General features: G+C 41.6%; 3 protein-coding genes across 6 annotated transcripts in view; all 3 read left to right on the forward strand.

Moving 5' to 3' along the window:
* The window catches only part of LOC108876515 (adenylate cyclase type 6), a 32,109-nt gene extending 26,644 nt beyond the window's left edge, over positions 1 to 5,465 (forward strand). The window contains exons 18-23 of the mRNA XM_018666077.2: positions 182 to 211; positions 330 to 462; positions 611 to 874; positions 1,121 to 1,325; positions 1,520 to 1,644; positions 3,398 to 5,465. Of these exons, the coding sequence (XP_018521593.1) occupies positions 182 to 211; positions 330 to 462; positions 611 to 874; positions 1,121 to 1,325; positions 1,520 to 1,644; positions 3,398 to 3,526 (886 nt within the window). The 3' untranslated portion in view covers positions 3,527 to 5,465. The remainder of the gene's footprint in view (positions 1 to 181; positions 212 to 329; positions 463 to 610; positions 875 to 1,120; positions 1,326 to 1,519; positions 1,645 to 3,397) is intronic.
* Positions 5,466 to 6,308: 843 nt separating this feature from the next.
* On the forward strand, positions 6,309 to 14,786 carry galnt6 (UDP-N-acetyl-alpha-D-galactosamine:polypeptide N-acetylgalactosaminyltransferase 6 (GalNAc-T6)). Of its 4 annotated transcripts, none has more exons than XM_018666052.2 (11): positions 6,309 to 6,585; positions 7,906 to 8,414; positions 9,020 to 9,192; positions 11,258 to 11,407; positions 12,277 to 12,511; positions 12,597 to 12,714; positions 12,824 to 13,024; positions 13,114 to 13,245; positions 13,358 to 13,459; positions 13,554 to 13,712; positions 14,222 to 14,786. In XM_018666052.2, the coding sequence occupies exons 2-11, from the start codon at positions 7,933 to 7,935 to the stop codon at positions 14,333 to 14,335; spliced, it is 1,866 nt and encodes a 621-aa protein (XP_018521568.1). In that variant the 5' UTR covers positions 6,309 to 6,585; positions 7,906 to 7,932; the 3' UTR covers positions 14,336 to 14,786. The 4 variants fall into 4 exon arrangements, with proteins under 4 accessions (XP_018521568.1, XP_050927158.1, XP_050927157.1 ...); XM_051071201.1 differs by lacking the exon at positions 6,309 to 6,585 and adding an exon at positions 6,867 to 6,886; XM_051071200.1 differs by lacking the exon at positions 6,309 to 6,585 and adding an exon at positions 7,415 to 7,562.
* Positions 14,787 to 15,512: 726 nt separating this feature from the next.
* On the forward strand, positions 15,513 to 19,502 carry LOC108876501 (glucose-6-phosphate 1-dehydrogenase). The gene is made up of 12 exons (XM_018666055.2): positions 15,513 to 15,682; positions 16,466 to 16,503; positions 16,649 to 16,757; positions 16,853 to 17,070; positions 17,154 to 17,312; positions 17,405 to 17,530; positions 17,640 to 17,733; positions 17,833 to 18,019; positions 18,162 to 18,397; positions 18,933 to 19,009; positions 19,134 to 19,226; positions 19,325 to 19,502. Exons 1-12 carry the CDS (start codon positions 15,554 to 15,556, stop codon positions 19,413 to 19,415), a joined length of 1,557 nt encoding a protein of 518 aa, XP_018521571.1. The 5' UTR covers positions 15,513 to 15,553; the 3' UTR covers positions 19,416 to 19,502.
* The last annotated feature ends 836 nt before the right edge of the window (positions 19,503 to 20,338 follow it).

A 20,338-nucleotide genomic window follows, 5' to 3' on the forward strand; every position in this document is an offset into this window, starting at 1 on the left:
AAGACCTACTTAGTCATTTTAAGTCCTATTTTTTGAATATGTTCTCATTTTTTCCTCAGGCAATTAATCACCTGTTAATGATTACCTACCACAGTAATTTGTATTATTCTATATTTTCTTCTGTCTAATTTCAGTGACTCAAATGGTTTGTTGATGTGACTTTCTCTTGCCCATGTTTCAGGCCTAGTTTCAATGAAACTGCAGAACAGTGGTAAGTAACTTTCAGTTTTTCTGTATGTTTTAATATATGTTGGGTTTCATGCATTATTTTACTCCCATGCAAAAAAAACTCACTCATGACTCTTGCAAACTCCTCTTTCCCTCCTCAGCCCTGACAGTGTGGCTAAGGTATCCCTAAAGGTCATGACCCCTGTAATCCTGACAGTTTTTGTTCTGGCTCTCTACTTGCACGGCCAGCAGGTGGAGTCCACTGCTCGCCTTGACTTCCTCTGGAAGCTGCAGGTAAAATGAGACCGTTTCATGTGTAGGACAAAAACAAAAGCCAGTACCACTGTATAAGTCACCAAGAGCAACATCTGAGAACACTTAAGTTATGCAGTCATGTGACAGTGAAACTAAGCAACCACATCGCTCCCCCGTCCTTCCTCAGGCCACAGAGGAGAAGGAGGAGATGGAGGAACTGCAGGCGTACAACCGGCGCCTGCTCCACAACATCCTGCCCAAGGACGTAGCCGCTCACTTTCTCGCGCGGGAGCGTCGAAATGACGAGTTGTACTACCAGTCATGTGAGTGCGTCGCTGTCATGTTTGCCTCCATCAGCAACTTTTCTGAGTTTTATGTGGAGCTGGAGGCTAACAACGAGGGAGTGGAGTGTCTCAGGCTGCTCAACGAGATCATCGCCGATTTTGATGAGGTGAGGAGAAGAGAGGGAAAATTCAGGAGAAATTGATAAATTCAAATTAATTTAGTGCAGGAAACATTTCCTGGATAAGGTGTGTAGAATGGGGATATTAGATGTTTGTTTTGTGCTGCATGCAATCACCATTTTCCTGGTTGTCCGTGTTGTTCTGCCACTTAGCCTGTGTTGACCTATAGCTGAAGTGCAGCTTTTATTTGGCTCATTTCCTCTCCTTGTACACGGCTGATTAATTGTATATAGATTATCAGTGAGGAGAGGTTCCGTCAGCTGGAGAAAATCAAAACCATCGGCTCCACCTACATGGCAGCCTCCGGCCTCAATGATTCCACCTACGATAAAGAGGGACGCTCACACATCCTAGCTTTGGCTGACTACGCCATGAGGCTTAGGGAGCAGATGAAATACATCAACGAGCACTCCTTCAACAACTTCCAGATGAAGATAGGTAAGCCTGGAAGGTAGCAGAGATTGATCTCAAAGCATTATCTGATAAATCTTCTTTGGATTGGCATTTGTTTAAAAAATCCTTTTCCTGGTCAAAGGAGAACTACAATAATCTACTTCCTTGAAACAGCATTGTAATTGAGTCTAAATGGTGTAACTTGTATGATGTAACACAGTGAGGTGATTTGTTCTCAGGGCTGAACATGGGGCCTGTGGTAGCAGGGGTGATTGGAGCCAGGAAACCCCAGTATGATATATGGGGGAACACAGTCAATGTGGCGAGCCGGATGGACAGCACAGGAGTACCAGACTACATCCAGGTACTGTAGACATCATGGACTTAACAAGAAGCATTTCACAGTTTTAGTCGTTAACTTGTAATCTGAATCTTAACTGAATCAGCAGATGCACAATACCAATCCAGCGATGTATGAAATTAGTCATTATGACACTGTTGGTGCTAAACATGAAAGTGTGCGTCATTCACGTTTATTCATACCCACAGCTTACACAAGTTCTGCATTTTTATATCTCCTGCACTGGGAAAATATGTCCACACCACACATGTCATAAATATGAAATATGACATATTTCCTTAGAAATATGTCTGTGATGTTTATCACTGTACGACACATACAGTTGAAAATATTGTTTGTGGTATCTGAGAGAGATAAAGTGCTTTTTATGAAAGTATCATAGCATATACGATTGCGACAGGTACAATCAGTGCACAGTCCCTCAGCTTAAGGATTTAGGATTCAGACATCTGGTCTGCAGAAGTGCCTTTGAGCAAAAAAAATTCCTGTCAGCAATGGACGTGCTGTTCCCCAGCATAAATGGTGCTCTAATGTCCCTCTGGAGGAGGGCGGAAAGCTAAATTTGAATTCCCTGCAGCGGCCTTGCAACTTCCACAGTATTATCATCATCAGTAGGGAAATCTTAACCACAGTGAACAGCCATCGCTTGTTCCTCAGAGAACAAGTGTCTAATCCTAACCCTAAGGACAGGAGTCCCACATGATTCACCATCTTTTTTATAGATGTATAGTGGATGTAAACATTCCGAAATGGGGGAGTTATACCAGTCTAGCTGAATGCTATAGCAAAATCTTATGCTCCCAAATCAAATCCATGAATTGGCTGCTGGAAAGATTACAGTCAGAACTGTGCTGCCATCTGTTGTACAGCATGAGTTACTGCAAATGCCCTCTAAATAGTGCACAACCAGCATGGCTGCAACTAATGATTATTTCCACTGTCATTTGTTTTTTTCTTAATGTTCTTAATGTTTTTCTTAAACTGCTTAATTTTTATTATAGGAAATGTAAATGGAGAAAAATGTCCATCAGATATCTGTCTAACCAACATTACAAAACCAAAGATATTCAGTTTTGCTAGAACATGAGAATATATGCCATTTTTGCTTGTTTAGACAATTGAAACAATCAATCTGTTCTCAGAATATTTGCCAGTAATTGTCTTTCAATTGATTAGTTGATAAATCAACTAATTGTTTCAGTTCTAGTTATTTTTTGATGTATTGGTTAATCATTTAGTCTGTTAAATTTTTAGAAATAGTGAAAAATGGCCTTCATCTGTAAATTTCCTCTCTGTGGGGATTATCTTATCTCAAATTCCCCATAGTCTGAAGCGCAATCATGAAATAGCATGTTGTGTCTAGTTGTAGTACATAATGAACTAAGTCCAAAATCAAAAGTGAATGATGTGAAACAGAGAAAAATAACAAATCCTCACATTTGATAAGCTGAAACTAGTGACTGAACATTTGTGTTTGATAAATGACTTAAACCAAGCAGCAAAATAGCTGTGACATATTTTTTTGTCAATTGTCTGCTGAAGTATTTGATTCAGTGCTAACAGATAAGTACTATAAATCTGTTTTGCTCTCATCTTGTATTAAATGCACTCCTCTTTAAACGTCCATTTTTCATGTTATCCCCCTTTCATAGTGCTTCCTGGATATTATCCAATGTGATAGGGACTGATAGTGTTTCTCCTGGGCAGGGTTGAGTGTCTCACATCTTGGGTGTCAAATGTCTGTGTCCTCTTTTAGGTGACCACAGATTTGTACCACGTGTTGGTCAACAATGGATACCAGCTGGACTGTAGAGGCGTTGTCAAGGTGAAGGGGAAGGGGGAGATGACCACTTACTTCCTTACCAGTGGTCCCCCGGGCAGTTAACGACAGACCAGGGCCAACCTGTAGAGGGACTCCCGCTGCACAGACAAGACAAGAGACTAGCAGAGAGACTGAGTGGTCAGCTCGGCGATGAGCACCGAAAAGCGCGGTGCCAACACACCGGGGACAGGAGACAGTCGACAGAGACGAGCTCGGCCTGTCTGTTATGTCGTCACGTAATCAGACGTGCACACGTAGGACGCTGTTCATGTTTTGAAGGCTTTTTTTTCCCAAGCTGCTCGAGAGATCACGAAGCCCAGTTGCCTTAGGACGGAAGTGGCTATGCTTGTGTTTATGAGCAATAGTACAAGTATTTCATCTGGAGTCATTATTTATTTTTGTGCAGATGGATTTTTGTGATGACCTTGTACAAAAAATATATATACATATAAAAAAAAACTATGTTACTTAAAAGAAAATATGCAAGGACAAGATGAAGGATGACAATGACCAAAGAACAAATGTTTGATATGAAACACACACTAATGATTCTGTTCAAATGTGCAGAAACCTTAAGTAATTTATTCATCTTTTGACAGCAAAGGCCACGGTAACATCACTGTCGTTGATAGGGACGAACACTTTTTCTTTCTTTTTTTTTTTGCTGTGGATTCATTCGTGAAGGATAACACACAAACACACACACACACACACCTGCACACACACGCACACTCATACGCAGATAGAAAACACTCACAACAAACTTTGTTTGCTTGGACTTCTGTATTTCTTATCAGGGCCTTCTTTGTTTCTTCCAGCCTGTGATCAGCCACAGTCTGGACACGAGGCTGTTTGTGGTTCACTGAAATGTGCGATTGATTACTTGCTCTCTGCAATGTATTTTTGGTTCAAGCCAAAAACAAGAAGTACGAAAACTAAGGAAGAACAGTTGCGTTAGTATCACGGTACTGAAGAGAGATTGTTGAACTGTTATGAAACATTTTATATGAGTGTGTGTGAGTGCAGTTTGTATGTGTGTATGGGTATGTGTGTGCGCGCGCGTGTGTAGGGTGTGAGCACACATAACTGAATGCTGATCTTTATCTATAAAGGGGCATACTGTAACTTTTCACTGTGAGGTTTTTATGATACTGTATGACAATGCTTTCTTGCCAAACTGGTTGCTGCAAGGCATGTTTTATATTATTTCAGAGTTGTGTGTCCATTCCTGATTTCTCGTGTCAAAATGATCATTTGAAGAGAATTATGTCTACTGCGCCTTTTACTGGACTGTGATTTTGACTGATTTCATTCCAACCGGAATAAGCAAAAGCTTAGAAACGTATATATTTTGGATTGTGTTTGAACGTTTGAACGTAAACTGGTTTCCTGACCGTTTCAGGATCAGCTGTATGCAGGAATTCTCCATCTGCTCACAAGTATTGCCTTGAGATTATGCAGTTCCAAGGTCCGCCTAGTTCATGGACCAATATTCACAACTTTACTCTACAGTATTTGACACTAGCTGGTTGTATTTGGCACATGGAGGCTTGTAACCCCCAAAAATTAGTTGTTTGAAACAATAATCATATGAATGTAATGTAATATAAATATTTTTGCCCACAGTGAAACTACTACTGAGGAAACCACTCTTTACATTGCCTTTGGTACTGAGGAAGGAGTTGAATCATTGTATTAGAGGCCAAATTGATTAAACTTCATGTTTGCTGTAAAGTGAAGGAGTATTTTACATTTAGACAAGCTTTACACTTGTGTTGATATGCTCACTTTTCTGTCTGAGCTTAAAATTGTTGCCTTCACAGGCTACAAAAAAGATCCTCACTTCTGCTTGTCTCTCTCTCTCTGTCCTTAAAATGAAAGGTCAACAAGACACTGTTGTATTTTCCTTCAAAAAGCGTCAGAGGTTAAGAAATAGTGCAATGACTCATTTGATTCATTTCCCCTTGGATAAGAAATTAATAAATGGCTGTTTTTGCATTGATTGTGTTTAGTTCCTGTGGATTCTCACAGATCTCTACAGTAAATGACACTAAGAGTTCATAAAGATGGAACTAGAGCACCACCTACTGTACCTCCAATTTGTTCCTATTAAGCTGTGGTGAGAGGAATAAATTATAAAACACACTGAAACATATTCATGATTAACTGCTGTTTTTAGAAACGTTCAGTGAATATTTGCAAAAACAAAACACTGGACTGACATTCAAGAGTGAGTTCATTCTTTCTTTCACACAGTTGACTTCACAACACAGCTTTGGCGAGCTTAGTGTTGTTGCTTTAGTCTGGCTTTAATTTAGATCCCAAGTCAATCAGCAGCCTGCAATCAAGATTTCTCCCTGTGACAGTAACCTGAGAGACGCCTCCTTCTCCTTTTCTGAATAAATCAGTCTACAGTTTCAAGAGGGTGATACAAGAGAGAGTATTTAATTGCTTGCACATGAATAATGGATTTCTGTTGAGGTAATGGCAATGTTCACTTACAGCACTCTATGCTGAACATTAATTAAGCGACATAAATTCCTCCTAATCCCTGATGAAAAAGCAGTAATGTTACTATAATAGGCTCATGATACAGGGACCTGTAACGTGTATAATGCTACAAGTACACACACACACACACACGTATATATATATATATATATACCTGTGGTAGCTGCATTTTATCTGCACAATGTTTTAAAATTAATCAATGTGCAGAGTTTTTTTTTTTTTTTGTTCCCTTTTTATTTAATTTTATAGTATAGTAAGTCATTGTGTTATTTTCCCTCATTTACGTCACATTGTCTATTTAAACACAGGAGCGCTCTGTAGTCAGTGAAAGTCGCCTTTAACGTGCGGCACGGAACTAAGTCAGTTTTAATAGACGCACGCGGCCAGCAGGGGACTCTAACTAATCATTTCAACAAATGGCACCTGTTCGGTTCAAAGGAAAAGTCTGGAGGCCACGGGACTGCGGCATCCTAGTGCGCTCAAAACTGCAGTTTGACAACTTCTCGAGACTGAAAGACCCGAAGCGTGCTCGTTTGGCAAGTTTCCTCACAAATAAAGAAACACCAAGATAAGCGGAACAGGTGTAGTCGACAACTGCTCGACAATCTTAGGTAAGTGGCAGCGTTTTGAAGAGGTAGAAGCCCATTAATATTCGTCTCTCAGCAGCGTCTCGGTGTCATTTGTGAAACCGAGTGTCCGGTTTTAATTTTTTAACTGTCAGTAGGTGGTTTGTAGAGTTAAGACATGGTCTCTGCTTTTGACGTTAAGAGCTTTGAATGGCTGTACACAGACTGAATGAAAGCAGGATGTCAGCAACCAACTGTTCCTCTTTCATTTTAACTGGATTTTCTAGTTCTCAGCATCTTATTAGCCACAGTTTGTGCTTCATGTTATACCAAGCCGTTGAGAAGTGTGAGTATTTCTCAGTTTGTTAAATTATAATCCTGACAAACACTATTAGTCCCTCCTTGGATTCCTAAAGTTTGGCTTGATGGGACGTTATGGTATTTGGCAGTCAATTCAGATTTTGCCCACACATAATCGACATAATTGTGGAAGTTAGTGATGGAATACTTTTCCTCCACCTCCTTTGTCCTAACAGTGGTGACAAGAAACTGGACTAACTGGTTGCCCATGAGAGACAGCTGTACAGTGCACTGTGGTTCTTGCCCCTTCTGTGGGACACCACAGAGTGTCCTCTTGAATCACTTATGAAGGAGGCTTGAGAATAGAGTAAATTAATTATGACCAAGTAAGAGTGAGTCTCTAACTGAACAGTGATCACCTAAGGACATGCAGATGTCCTACATAGCAATGATATCCTCTTTCACTCAGCAGGAAACAGTTATTGTGCCAGGGCAGGGTGTACCTATAGTCACGTCATGCTCCACGTAGCAAACCCTACTTCCTGTAGCAGATGACAGCTGATCATTACTGGTGAGGTGTCTTTGGAGCAGGTGTCTAAACAAGCCAGTTTTTTGTGTCACTTATTAACTGGTGTGGGAGTTGCAGGTTAAGCTAGCAGTGTCGCAGCCCACCTGCTGCCACGTGGGTCCTGGAGGACCGTGGCCGGTGCAGGTGGATTCAGGTGTGTACTAAGAGGTGTGGTGTGTTTGTTCTCGCTCTCCTCCTCCCCTGCTCTCTCCACCTGCCCTGTGGGACTGTCTCCTAAAGAGACGGAGAGGGAGGAGGAGCGGGGTTGACTAGATTTACCTGCTGCTATGACAGTCGCAGAGACACACAAACTGGTTTAAGATGTTTTCTCTCTTGCTTATCTTCTTTTTCACCACAGGAATAACTCAGTGAGTGTATCAAGAGTAAAGGTGAATGAAGTATTTTTACAGAGCTTGGTTGAAACCATTAGGTGACGTTCACAAACATTTCACAGCCAGTTTCTGAGGAATTAGTTTTGTTTTTTCTGTTTTTAACAGCCTTGGCAGCCACACAGCTTTTGAAACATGCGGCTGTTTCTGCGCCGGCGCATGTCTCCTCTGAAACTGGTGGTCCTCGGGGGGACTCTGTTCATGGTGGCCCTGGTGGTTCTTCAGAGGGATGTCGGCTCCTCGCCTGCCGGGGACCCCTGGTTTCAAGAGCTTGTGGACAAGGGGGACAAGGTGATGGTCATGGTCCGGGAGGCCGTCAACAACATTGGCTTCCAGATCAGAGCTCCGCAGCCACCACCGGCACAGGAGCAGAGCACCCAGGATGCTAACTGCCCCGCTGGCTTCTACACGCAGGCTGAACTCAAGCCTCACCTGGAAAGACCACCACAGGACCCCGGAAGCCCCGGGGCTGATGGGAATGCATTTCAAAAAGACCACATGTCCCCAGAGGAGGAGAAGGAGAAGGAGGAGGGCATGACGCGGCACTGTTTCAACCAGTTTGCCAGCGACCGTATCTCGCTCAGCCGTAGCCTTGGGGAAGACACGAGGCCTCCAGAGTAAGAGCATGTTCTCTTAGTAATTTGAGATAGTTTGTACTCGTCACTGTTTTTCCAACACGTTTGCTGACATCTACACAGCAGGCCAGATAATACCCTGCATCTTAGTTGGGGTCACGCTGAGGGTGGTATATTATTTATATGTATTTTCATATTGAGCTCACCACTACCTGGAAAACCAAGCTAATCTGAATGTAACCACAGAAATTGAGTATAGTGCAGCAGCATGCTCGTCAGTATCCTTGATAACTGACACAGAGGCACTATCTGTGTTGTTGTAAACATTTTCACTCCCTGTACATGTTTATCTAGTGTGACATGCAAACGCGTCACAAGCTTGATAGGCCTTTGAACTATTTATCCCACAGAGCTTTCAAGTGGCTTTTCAACAAGCTGGCTGTTTATAATTGTTTGCACATTGGGCTATTGAAAGTGTGAGCAGGCCTTAATGTGCGCAAACAATGGGCTGTTATACGTGGCTCTGTAGGACCTTCTGTGACTTTCATTTCATCAGATATGCCTCTCATTCTAGCACACATGCTGTCTCTTTTCTCATACTGTCTGTCTGCCTCTCTTTCTGTTTTGACATGGCTCACCTCGCTCAGGTGCGTGGAGAGGAAGTTTCGCCGTTGCCCTCCTCTGCCCACCACCAGTGTTATTATAGTCTTCCACAATGAAGCCTGGTCCACCCTCCTCAGGACGGTCTACAGTGTTCTGTACACATCTCCTGCCATCCTGCTCAAAGAGATTATCTTGGTAGATGACGCCAGTACTGCAGGTACACACTCATGACCAAACACAGCCAAAAACTCACAGATAGCAGAATATAATAGACCTTATTTAGGAGCTGGATAACAGTCAGTTTTATCACTATACTCTTTCTTATTTCTGCTCTTTATCAGCCACATGAATGAGGAAGAAATGCGTAGGCTCAGTGGGACTGGTAACAGGAGACCTACTGAGTGGTTAGAAGTTTAAGTTCCAGTTAAATTAATGCAAATAACATTTCACATACAAGCAGCAGAGGTAGATAACTATAAGTGGTGCATTGCAGGAAAGAAAAAACAGCATAGAATAGTAGAAAGGCACAGATAATTCATTCATAATGTTTAATTTAACATAGACTTAGAACTTTATTGTGACACCAACGTTGAAAATGTATTTAATGCATAAAAAGAAACTTCTTTGTTTGGTACTGATAATTGCAATTAGTGTAACCAGGACATACTTCATAGAAAAGTTAGACAGTGATGAGACATTTTTAAACAACACAGAAAGACATCGGCAGGAAGTTCATGTGGGTTATTTTTCTAAATATGATCTACGCAGAGAATAGCTGCAGAGCACAAACTTAGAAGAAGTTATAAGTCATTTATTAGTTACATTGACCTTCAGAGTTTTTAGGGCAGCATTCCAGCCACAGTTAGAAGTGAGGTTTAATAAGATAACATAGAGCGGCATTCACTTGTGATTTTTAGCAGCACTCACACACATTAGCAGACAGGTGGGGTTCTGCAAATAGCACTAGAGATGTCTACTGAGCTACATGTTTAATCAGACAACAGAGTCAACAGTGTCATAAAAGAGAACGCCCCTGTGTGCTTTACCACGCGTATGTCCACAACTCTACGGTACAGTGAAATACAAATTGCAGCGGTGGCTTCAACTTAACAATAGAGAAACGCAGACCATCAAACCCTATGAAGGCGCCTCCGCTTCAGTGAGAGTTGACAGTAGTGACACCACAGTTATGATAACAGAAAAACCGTCATATAATACAGGATGTTTTGCATAGGAAAGTGTTTTATAATCCGTCATGTTAAGCGCTATGACTTGAAATGCTAAGTATTTGCCAATAGATGATGCTTCACTTTTGGGAAATGTCACACATGTAGTCCATGTGTCTAAGTCTTGTCTGTAAATGCTTGTTACAATACATGGATGGAAAAAAGGCATTCTTTTCAGCCTTTATAACCAACTTTTATTCAAAATGCGAGCCAGTGTTACTGCAGTGTTTCAAGCAATACTAGTTAATATTTGGTGTCACATCATGTCAGTACTTGTAGCAAAAGTGAACTAGAATTGGTGTAAATGCCTTAAAAAAGTTCAATCACAGTAGATGCACTTACAGTGATTAACAGAAAAACGTGTTCTCTATTGTCTTAATAATTCATCAGTTTTCTATTTAAAAGCTGCTGTTCTAACAGCTAAATATCAACTGCAACACAAGCCTGACAAGCCTTACAGAGAACAGCATGTATAAAAATGACTAATTGGTTAGAATAAGTTGTATACACAGCCACACAGCCAGAACACTCTTCAGTCATTATGTCTGTCATGAGCTAATGTGCTGTTACCCTGACCCTATTTACACGTTTTCTACTGTACAACTTCCCCTTCCCCTTCCCCTTTTTTAGCAGCGAAACTTCATAATGTTTAAGACATGTGGTTGGTGGCTTCACTGAGACAGACACAGATCTGCACCGTGTGCACTGTGGTCATAAATGCTCTTCGAAGGGAAGTGTGACCCAGTTTTACCAGCAATGTTTCCACTTCATTGCCTTTTGTTCTGGTAGTGGGCTCTCAAATTTGAATATGAATGTCTTGACTTTTTCTTCTGTGGTGCAGCGAGGTGCTATTCTTAATTCCAGGCTGAAAATAATTTTCCTTTGACCAAACGCAGCATCACTGTTAGATAAGATTCAAAGCAAAATCTGTTGCATCTGTAAATCAGAGTGTAACACCGCTGCAGCAAGGAGAACCTCAGCCACCGGAGCTTACCTGAGCCAATGTTTTCGAAGACGAGTTGAGACAGTCACAATAATATAGTTTCATCTCTGCAGAGCACCTGAAGAACCAGCTGGAGGAGCATGTACGTCAGCTGAAGATCGTCCACGTAGTGAGGCAGCCTGAGAGGAAGGGCCTCATAACAGCCAGGCTGCTGGGTGCCAGTATCGCTCAGGGAGAAATTCTTACCTTCCTTGACGCACACTGTGAGAAAACACACACACACACACACACACACACACACACAACAATAACAATACCCAGGCCCCAGAATGGCCATGTTAAGTAGCTGTGTGTGGCATATTGTCAATCAATAGCACTGCCAGAGTTAGGGGTTAATGTGTTGTTTTCTATCCCTACTAAAAATGTACATATTTATACTGCTGCAAGAAAGTGATTCTCTGAATATTTTGTTTACACATTATTACAGCTGCAAGATTTTGACTAAAATGATAACCAGAATTATTTCAACTAATACAGTATTAAGAGCCATCCATCCATTATTTATCAGTGTTTTAGTACAATTTACCATCTCCACTTTCTCATGGTACTGAATAAACCATTACATCGTATAAAATATATTTTACAGGCACAACATATTAGAGAGTGATTAATTATAGCATGCTTGAGACATTCTTCTGTATTAGGACAGAAGATGTACCTGCGGTTAGAGAGTACCTGATTTGAGGCACATAATCAATTTTATTTGTGGAATCACAGTTCTATTCTTTATTTATGTTGTACTTATGTTGATTTACATTCATACCTGCAGTTTTCCTTTACCTGCATGGTCAGTGTCAGATCCATCTACATTAACAGTTCTGTACTTATATGTACTTATATTTCATGACTTTACTCTCATCACAGGCAATACTGTTGCAAACATGTACCAAATAATTGTCACCTAGGACAAAAATATCTGGTAAATGTGATGCCAGCATTCTCATGTAGCCAAGCTATGACACATCATAACTCTCTACACCTTAACACTGATTGTTGGCAGTAACAACATTTTTATGTGACAGAGATTAAGAAGGAAATATGAAGATTTCTCTCCTCTTCCTCTGCTGCTTAGGTGAGTGTTTCCACAGTTGGCTCGAGCCCCTGTTGGCACGCATTGTTGAAGAACCCACTGCTGTGGTTAGTCCTGAGATCAGCACCATTGACCTCAACTCCTTTCAGTTTCACAAGCCTGTGGCCACTAACCGCGCTTTCAACCGAGGCAACTTCGATTGGAGCTTGACTTTTGGCTGGGAGGTAATCCCAGAGGATGCAAAGAAGCTGCGCAAGGACGAAACCTACCCTGTAAAGTAAGAAGGATTATTTCCACTTCACTTAGAAACCTGAATGATTTAAGTGGCTAAAGCTTTTTGTACCTGCCTGTGAAATTTTCAGAACACCTACTTTTGCTGGAGGTCTTTTCTCAATCTCAAAGAAGTACTTTGAACACATTGGAACATACGATGACAAGATGGAGATCTGGGGTGGTGAAAATGTGGAGATGTCATTCAGGGTCAGTCTCTTTATCCAAATTTCTCCAGCTCCACATATTACTCGATAAGTCTTCCTCTTATTATCAAGTTAAAGTCTGAAGTGCTACTTGTGTCAAATGTGATTCACAGGTGTGGCAGTGTGGGGGTCAGCTAGAGATCATCCCTTGCTCTGTGGTGGGCCATGTCTTCCGCACCAAGAGCCCCCATACCTTCCCCAAGGGCACTGAGGTCATCACTCGCAACCAGGTGCGCCTGGCCGAGGTCTGGATGGATGACTACAAGAAGATCTACTATCGCCGTAACAAGAATGCTGCAGTTATGGCCAGTGAGGTCAGTTTGCCTCACCTCCCCTCTCCCACATTTTTTATTAGAAATTTATACTTCAATGCAGAATTTATACTCCAACTTCACTTTTACAGCATAAGTACGGAGATATCTCTGATCGTTTGAAACTAAGAGAGAGGCTGCAGTGCAAGAACTTCACCTGGTACTTAAACACAGTCTACCCAGAGGCCTTTGTTCCAGACTTAACACCAGAAAAGTTTGGAGCAGTAAGTCGTGATTCCCTTTGTCTGTATGTGGATATCAATGATGTAACACACCTCACAGGTTGCATAACTGCAGCTGTATCTTACTGTTATTGTGCCTCTGTGTTTGCACCAGATTCGAAACTCAGGATCTCAAACCTGTCTGGATGTAGGAGAGAACAACATAGGAGATAAACCTGTGATCATGTACCAGTGTCACAACATGGGAGGCAACCAGGTACACTGACTTACTCTTATAGAATTAAGAACTGAAGATAATTTGATGCTCTCTCGTGAAGTATGGTCTCTAATCGGATGAATGTCTCCTCTAGTACTTCGAATATACAAGTCATAAGGAGCTGCGTCATAACATTGGAAAGCAGCTGTGTCTTCATGCCACTCCCCAGCCAGAGCAGGTGAAGATCCAGCTCTGCCAGCTGAAGGGGAAGGGCACCAGTTTGTCACCGCAACAGGAGTGGGTCTTTACAGAGGTGAGGAGCACTTGGGGATGACCTTAAAGAAAAAGTTTAACATTTTGTGAAATACACTTACGCTTTGCCTCCTTGCCAAGAGTTAGAGGACAATACTGATATCGCTATCATCTGTCTGCTGAATAGAGGGCTTCAGCTGGGTTACTGCTAGTTAGCTTAGCATAAACACGGGAAACAAGGGAAAACATAGGCTTTGTGACTCTGAAGGTCTTGTCTGACGGACAACCAGCAAAGCCTCCAGAAACTGATAAAATCACCACTGTTGTCTTTGATGTGGGTTTTTGTATAGATTTTAAGATATAACCTATTCATTAATGACCTCAAGAGGTTTCCCCCCCGTTTCCAGTTTTGCTGAGCTAGATAGACATGAGAATGATAAGGGTTAGGGTTAAGGTATTTCCTAGAATTTCTTTAGCTATTCTATGCTGAATAAATAAGTATTATATATTTATATATATAATATTTGGGCCTCTGTAGTGGTTCACTTTGTTTCTGATGCTATTCTCCAGGAAAATCTTCTGAAGAATCCCAGCAGTGGGAAATGTTTACAGTTGAAAGGAGACCAGATTCAGATGGACTACTGTAATGCTGCTGATCTCTACCAGCACTGGACCTTCAGCTGACCTCAGAGTATGCCCATCAGGTGACCTCTGGCACCATGTGCACCCTTCCTCGGACTCAGCCCTGAGGAGCCAACTCCACATTGATCCAGAAGGACTTCATGCTGTGGACCTTGAGGGATTTGGCTGCACTGAGTGGATAAATAAAGATGAAGGCACAGTCACATCTGTTGAAGAAGCTCAGGTTGACCTGAACTTGTTTTAAATTTATTTATGATGGAAACTCAGGAAAGACATTTGAAGGTGGTTGGGGATATCCAGAGTGTGGACTTTGCAGGCAGGAGTTGCAGCTTGATCATGGCTGTGAACTGTAATAATCTCTACACTCCACTCTATTTAGTGACTTTTTTTTTTTTTTGTCTGACAAAATGTGACAATATGCACAAGTCTTACATAAGAGTAAGAGATGTCTGTTTTATTTTGTTTTTAATAAAAATCCTATTTTGTTGTGTCAGATGAATGGTTTATATTACAGCAATGTTCATTTTTAAAAATCATCATGATTATCCAGAAAACATTTCTGAAGTTAATTACTAGTGCATGCGTATAGTACTAATCTCATGTTAGGGCTAGAATTTTTTTATGTTTTAGCCCAGTAATTTTCAATAATGATTTACCAAGTGTACCACATCCTGAAAGAATGATTTACTCATGAGTCCTCGCTGCGATTACACACATTAAATCATTTGGATTTAGAGCCAGAGTGGCATGTAGTTCCCTGCATGGAAACGCATCAATTTTACAACACTGTGAGAAATGTCATGACAGAGGTTGTGTAACGATAAGAGCTCTCTAGGCAACAGTCACAGTTAATGTTTGCACAACATTTGTCCAAGGAGTGGTTTATGAGCAAGGAACATTCCTACCAGTTGTTTCAGCCTGAAAAGTCTGAATCAACCTGATTTGTGAGTTAAAGTGAATGGGCAGGATTTTTTCTAGGCAGCCAAACCTGATCTGATGGAATTTGCTAATTTGATTTCATGGTGGGAGTATTATACTCCCAACCTGCTGGACTATTCAGGCTGGAGAATAGTGGGTATCTACATTACAAAGTACAAGGAAGCTGTGACATAAAGGTATTTTTTCTTTGCAACAATAGGGGGCAGCATTAACCTACTGAGTATTTCTGCAAGGCAAGGATGACAATTGAAATTTCACCATACTTAGCCTGTGTGACATGTAGCCACAGGGAAATGAGAGTGACCACAGTAGGGATAACAGATGGGCACGAAGATGAGCACTGAGCCTTTAACTCGCTCTGAGGTGTTTGGACAGCTCAGGAAGGAGCTCTATGGAGAGGAGCAGTCCAGCCATTCCAACACACACATATTTATCATCTTGGGAGCCTCTGTGAGTACAACCTTTGAACTTTTTACAACATGACATAAATAACCACAGTTTCCTCTGTTCTAAAATTTGATTTCCTTTTAACACAACTTGATAAAGATCTCTAGAAATGTTTGTTTCTGTTTCAAGAGTTCAGAAAGTGCTGTGGTGAAAGTCAGCTAATTGTTTTGAGGCTGAGGCCATTCCATCCATCTATATTTCTCTTTGTATTAAATTTCAAATTGTGGAGGAAAAAAAAACAGTTTGAGAGGAATGTTTGAAGTGATAGGCATGACAGAGGTGCCACAAAGCCTCACAGGAGAACAATTCACTGGGGAATATTGTGTGTGGAGATCAGAGAATGTGAGCCAGGGAGTGAGCATATGTTAGCTGAAATGTGCTGCATCTACTCTTTCCTTTGTCGAGCATTGAAAGAAGGGGATAATTTTGGTGCAAAAATATTTTGTTAGGCTGTTCTTGGCCTTGAGTCTGGCACAAGTTCCAAAAGCTAGTTGTTTTTATCTGTTGTACTTGTTTGTTTTTTCTGTTTTTAATCTATTTAAACATTACATGAAGTCTCACACATTGCAGAGCTCTGTATGGTGTGTTGAAAGTTCTTTCAGTGTCTCTCTGGTTGTTGATTTCTCACATTACTCAACAGATCTACTCACTCCACTTACTCATCACTGTGACAGCTTATTTTTAAAGTTTACTTAATCTTTGGACTCTTGATTGATTTACAGCCACAGTGATTATAACTAGAGGTTCATGATCACAGCTCTTTTTCTGTGTGTTTTATTTGCACAGGGAGATCTAGCTAAAAAGAAGATCTATCCAACTCTATGGTGAGTAGAAAATTGCTGCTCATACACTCGATGAAGACAGAGCTGATTTAAAGCTGTTTGTCCACTTTGTGTTCTGAGGAGTTTGACCCCCCCCCCTCCAGCTGGTGTTCTGGATCACTGCTTTTGACTCTTGTTCCCTCTTTAGGTGGTTATTCAGAGATGGCCTCCTACCAGATAACACATACTTTGTGGGTTTCGCCCGGTCTAACCTGACCATTGAGGACATCAAGACTGCATGTCTGCCTCATATGAAGGTAGCACATCTGAGGCTCCTCGTTGGCTGTCTGACACAAGATTACTGATTGTTTTGTGTGTGTTTTCAGGAATCATTATCCAACATTTCCTTTAGGTCACTGATGAAGAGAGTGAGTGTCTCTCAACCTTCTTCAGGAAGAACTCCTACCTGAGCGGCAAGTACGATGACGGCAGCTCCTTTGACCAACTCGACGCCCATCTGTCATCTCTGCCCGGGGGAACCGACGCCAACCGACTCTTCTACCTGGCTCTGCCACCCACCGTCTACCACCATGTCAGCACAAACATCAGGGGCCACTGCATGGGCAGCAAGTACGTTATTTTCCAGTCCATAGAAACAAAGGTTAACATGCCATTTGATCACATGGTTCTGATCAGCTACTTTCATAAAACAGGGGCTGGAACAGGCTCATTGTTGAGAAGCCATTCGGGCGTGACCTCCAGAGCTCACAGGAGCTGTCTTCCCACCTCGCTGGCCTGTACACGGAGGACCAGATCTACCGCATAGACCACTACCTGGGCAAAGAGATGGTCCAGAACCTCATGGTGCTCAGGTAACACTCCATACACACACATTTTCAAGTAGTTTACCACTGGTATAAACCTTAACATTGTAACAGAGGAAATTTTACACTCTCACTTCCAGGTTTGGAAATCGCATCTTTGGACCTATATGGAACAGGAACAGTGTGGCCTGTGTGGTTCTCACCTTTAAGGAGCCTTTTGGCACTCAGGGCCGTGGAGGATACTTTGACAACTTTGGTATCATTCGGTGAGAGACAGTACATTCAGATAAATGTGACAACACTGGATACAATGTTGTCATTTCACTAGAGCCTTCGCTTGCCCTGATCCCAGCTCTTTCGTCTTGTGTCTAATAGAGATGTCATGCAGAACCATCTCCTCCAGATGCTCTGTTTGGTTGCAATGGAGAAACCTGCCTCCACCAGCCCTGATGATGTGAGGGATGAAAAGGTAGCACCAGTGATTGAACAACATGTGATTGTACATTTTTTTCCAATGACAAGATGATCCATATCATTGCAATGCTATTGTCCTATATATGTGCTTTAGGTGAAGGTTTTGAAGTGCATAGCTCCTGTTGCAGCGTCAGATGTGGTGCTCGGCCAGTACGTGGGCGACCCTGAGGGAGAGGGCCAGTCCAAGCTGGGTTACCTTGACGACCCCACTGTACCAAAAGGCTCCTGCACACCAACTTTTGCCACTGCAGTGCTCTACGTTCAGAATGAAAGATGGGATGGTGAGGCAAAACAATTTCTTTATCTCTCCTTCTTTCTCACATATCTGTTTGTTGTCCATTTTATGGGAGCTCCTCTGATTTTTTCTGTGTCGTATTTTTCCACCCTTCATATCTGTCCTTACACCATTCACCCACACATCAGGAGTTCCTTTCATTCTGCGCTGCGGTAAAGCGCTGAATGAGCGGAAGGCAGAAGTGCGTCTGCAGTTCACTGACGTGCCAGGAGACATCTTTGGCGAACGCTGTCAGAGGAACGAACTGGTGGTGCGGGTGCAGCCAGACGAAGCCATTTACCTGAAGATGATGACCAAGAGGCCAGGGGTTTACTTCAGCCCAGAAGAGACTGAACTGGACCTCACCTACAAGAGCAGATACAAGGTGCTGCAGACTCACCCCGATTACAAGTATCCAATGTGGTCCATCATATAGGTCTTGAAATACTTGTACTGTCAGAGCATTAAGTTAACTTGCCTCTTAACCCATAAGAACCCATGGTGACTCATATGTATGTATGTTTGATCACACCATATTACTCAAAAGTTAGATATTCAACGTCTCAAGTGACAGTGATAGTGTTAATGTTGGTCACCTAATAATTGACTAATATGATATGATATGATATGATATAATACATCACTTTTATAATAAGCAGTGTATAAACTTTCAACTAATGGTTTATAACACACTATAATGTAGTTGTAAGCAGATATAAGTGTGTTTCCTATAGCTACTCACTGCAGTACAATATGTTATAAACCAAGTATAATATGTTACTGATTCAAGTCATCATGATGTCATCCTCATTCTACAGAGGAGTATACACAGGGTGAACAAAAAACTGAAACATCTTACAGTATCTAACATTTTATACAATTATCCAGCATCCATGCATGTAGTCTTCCTCTTCCTCTAGAATGTGAAGCTCCCAGATGCTTACGAGAGACTGATACTGGACGTCTTCTGTGGAAATCAGATGCACTTTGTCCGCAGGTTGGTAGTGAAATTTACTGTATTTACTGTACTGTATTTACTATTTACTGTTGTAGTTAACTGTCTTCCCATTTCGTTTTAATGTGGTGCTTTTTGACCTGAGCTGTTCCTCTTCCTGTCACAGTGATGAGTTGCGGGAGGCCTGGAGGATCTTTACCCCCCTTCTTCACCAAATAGAGGGGGAGAAGACACACCCCATACCGTACATATATGGAAGGTAAAATCTGACTTCTGAGACAGAAATAAACATGTGATGCACATTACCCTTTAAAATGATTTTTTCTTCTTCCTGTCTTATATTTGCTGTGTTCATAGTCGCGGTCCAAATGAGGCAGATGAGCTTGTGAAGAAGGTGGGATTCCGCTATGAGGGAACATACAAGTGGGTGCAGCCCCACACAACATGATGCCCTCTGTCACACACGTGCACACACACTCATGAACACAGAAGCGTAACAAAGTTTACAGACAATAAAGTTTACTACAATCTTTCACTTGTGTACCATTGTTTGATTTCGTCTGCATGTGCAAAAGAAAACCACTGCTTTTATCCCTAATCATACAAGAATGGATGTGGAGATAAACATAAATGTAGTGGCCTGATTTGAGTGTGCACTTGTAAATTTTACATTTCTAAATAAATCATTGTTCACTCTTCTGTCTTTTTTTTTTTCTTTTTTAAACAGCATTAACCACACCTAATACCTTGGCCTCAGGACATATGAGACTTTTAGAGCAGGAAAATCTCAACCTACATGATTGATTCTTGTCAGATCCAATTACCTATATGCTATGTAGGGAGGTTGATATTTAAACTCACTCGAATGTTAAGAATATAAGCTTGTTATGTGCATCCTGCCAGTGTTTATGGTCATCTCTGAACCATGACAGTGAGTGTGATGCACATAAAGCAACAGCACTAAGTAGTGTTAATACTGTACTAGGAGGACTTGTTGGTCTGGTTTGTAAGAACAGGTTTCACTCAGTCTCAAATGAAACACATTTAAATGTCCTGCTTCAGGTAAGAACAACTTCCAGGTAGGTGTTTTGAGCTAAATTCAAATCAAAACTAAATAACTGTCAATAGCATTTTGCTACAGATTCATCTCTCACAATGTATGAATGTGTTTTAACATTCTAAACTTCACTTTGCTTTTAAATAAGATGTACTTCTCCTTCCTGCACTAGATTGATATTGTTTCTTATTACCTATGTCTGTCTCTACCAGGTGCGTGGCCTAGCTGGAAACACACACACACACACACACACACAAACACACACACACACACACACACACACACACACACACACATACACATAAACACTCACA

This window comes from Lates calcarifer, linkage group LG6, assembly GCF_001640805.2.
Source record: "Lates calcarifer isolate ASB-BC8 linkage group LG6, TLL_Latcal_v3, whole genome shotgun sequence".
Lineage (NCBI taxonomy): Eukaryota > Metazoa > Chordata > Actinopteri > Centropomidae > Lates > Lates calcarifer.

Bases quoted from the DNA above. Each gene is read 5' to 3' on its own strand.
- galnt6 (XM_018666052.2), top strand. From the start codon at position 7,933: ATGCGGCTGTTTCTGCGCCGGCGCATGTCTCCTCTGAAACTGGTGGTC. The intron at 8,415-9,019 runs GTAAGAGCATGT...CACCTCGCTCAG, and splicing joins GAAGACACGAGGCCTCCAGA to GTGCGTGGAGAGGAAGTTTC. The intron at 13,460-13,553 runs GTACACTGACTT...TGTCTCCTCTAG, and splicing joins ACAACATGGGAGGCAACCAG to TACTTCGAATATACAAGTCA.
- LOC108876501 (XM_018666055.2), top strand. From the start codon at position 15,554: ATGGGCACGAAGATGAGCACTGAGCCTTTAACTCGCTCTGAGGTGTTT. The intron at 17,313-17,404 runs GTAACACTCCAT...TCTCACTTCCAG, and splicing joins CAGAACCTCATGGTGCTCAG to GTTTGGAAATCGCATCTTTG. The intron at 18,398-18,932 runs GTGCTGCAGACT...CTCTTCCTCTAG, and splicing joins CCTACAAGAGCAGATACAAG to AATGTGAAGCTCCCAGATGC.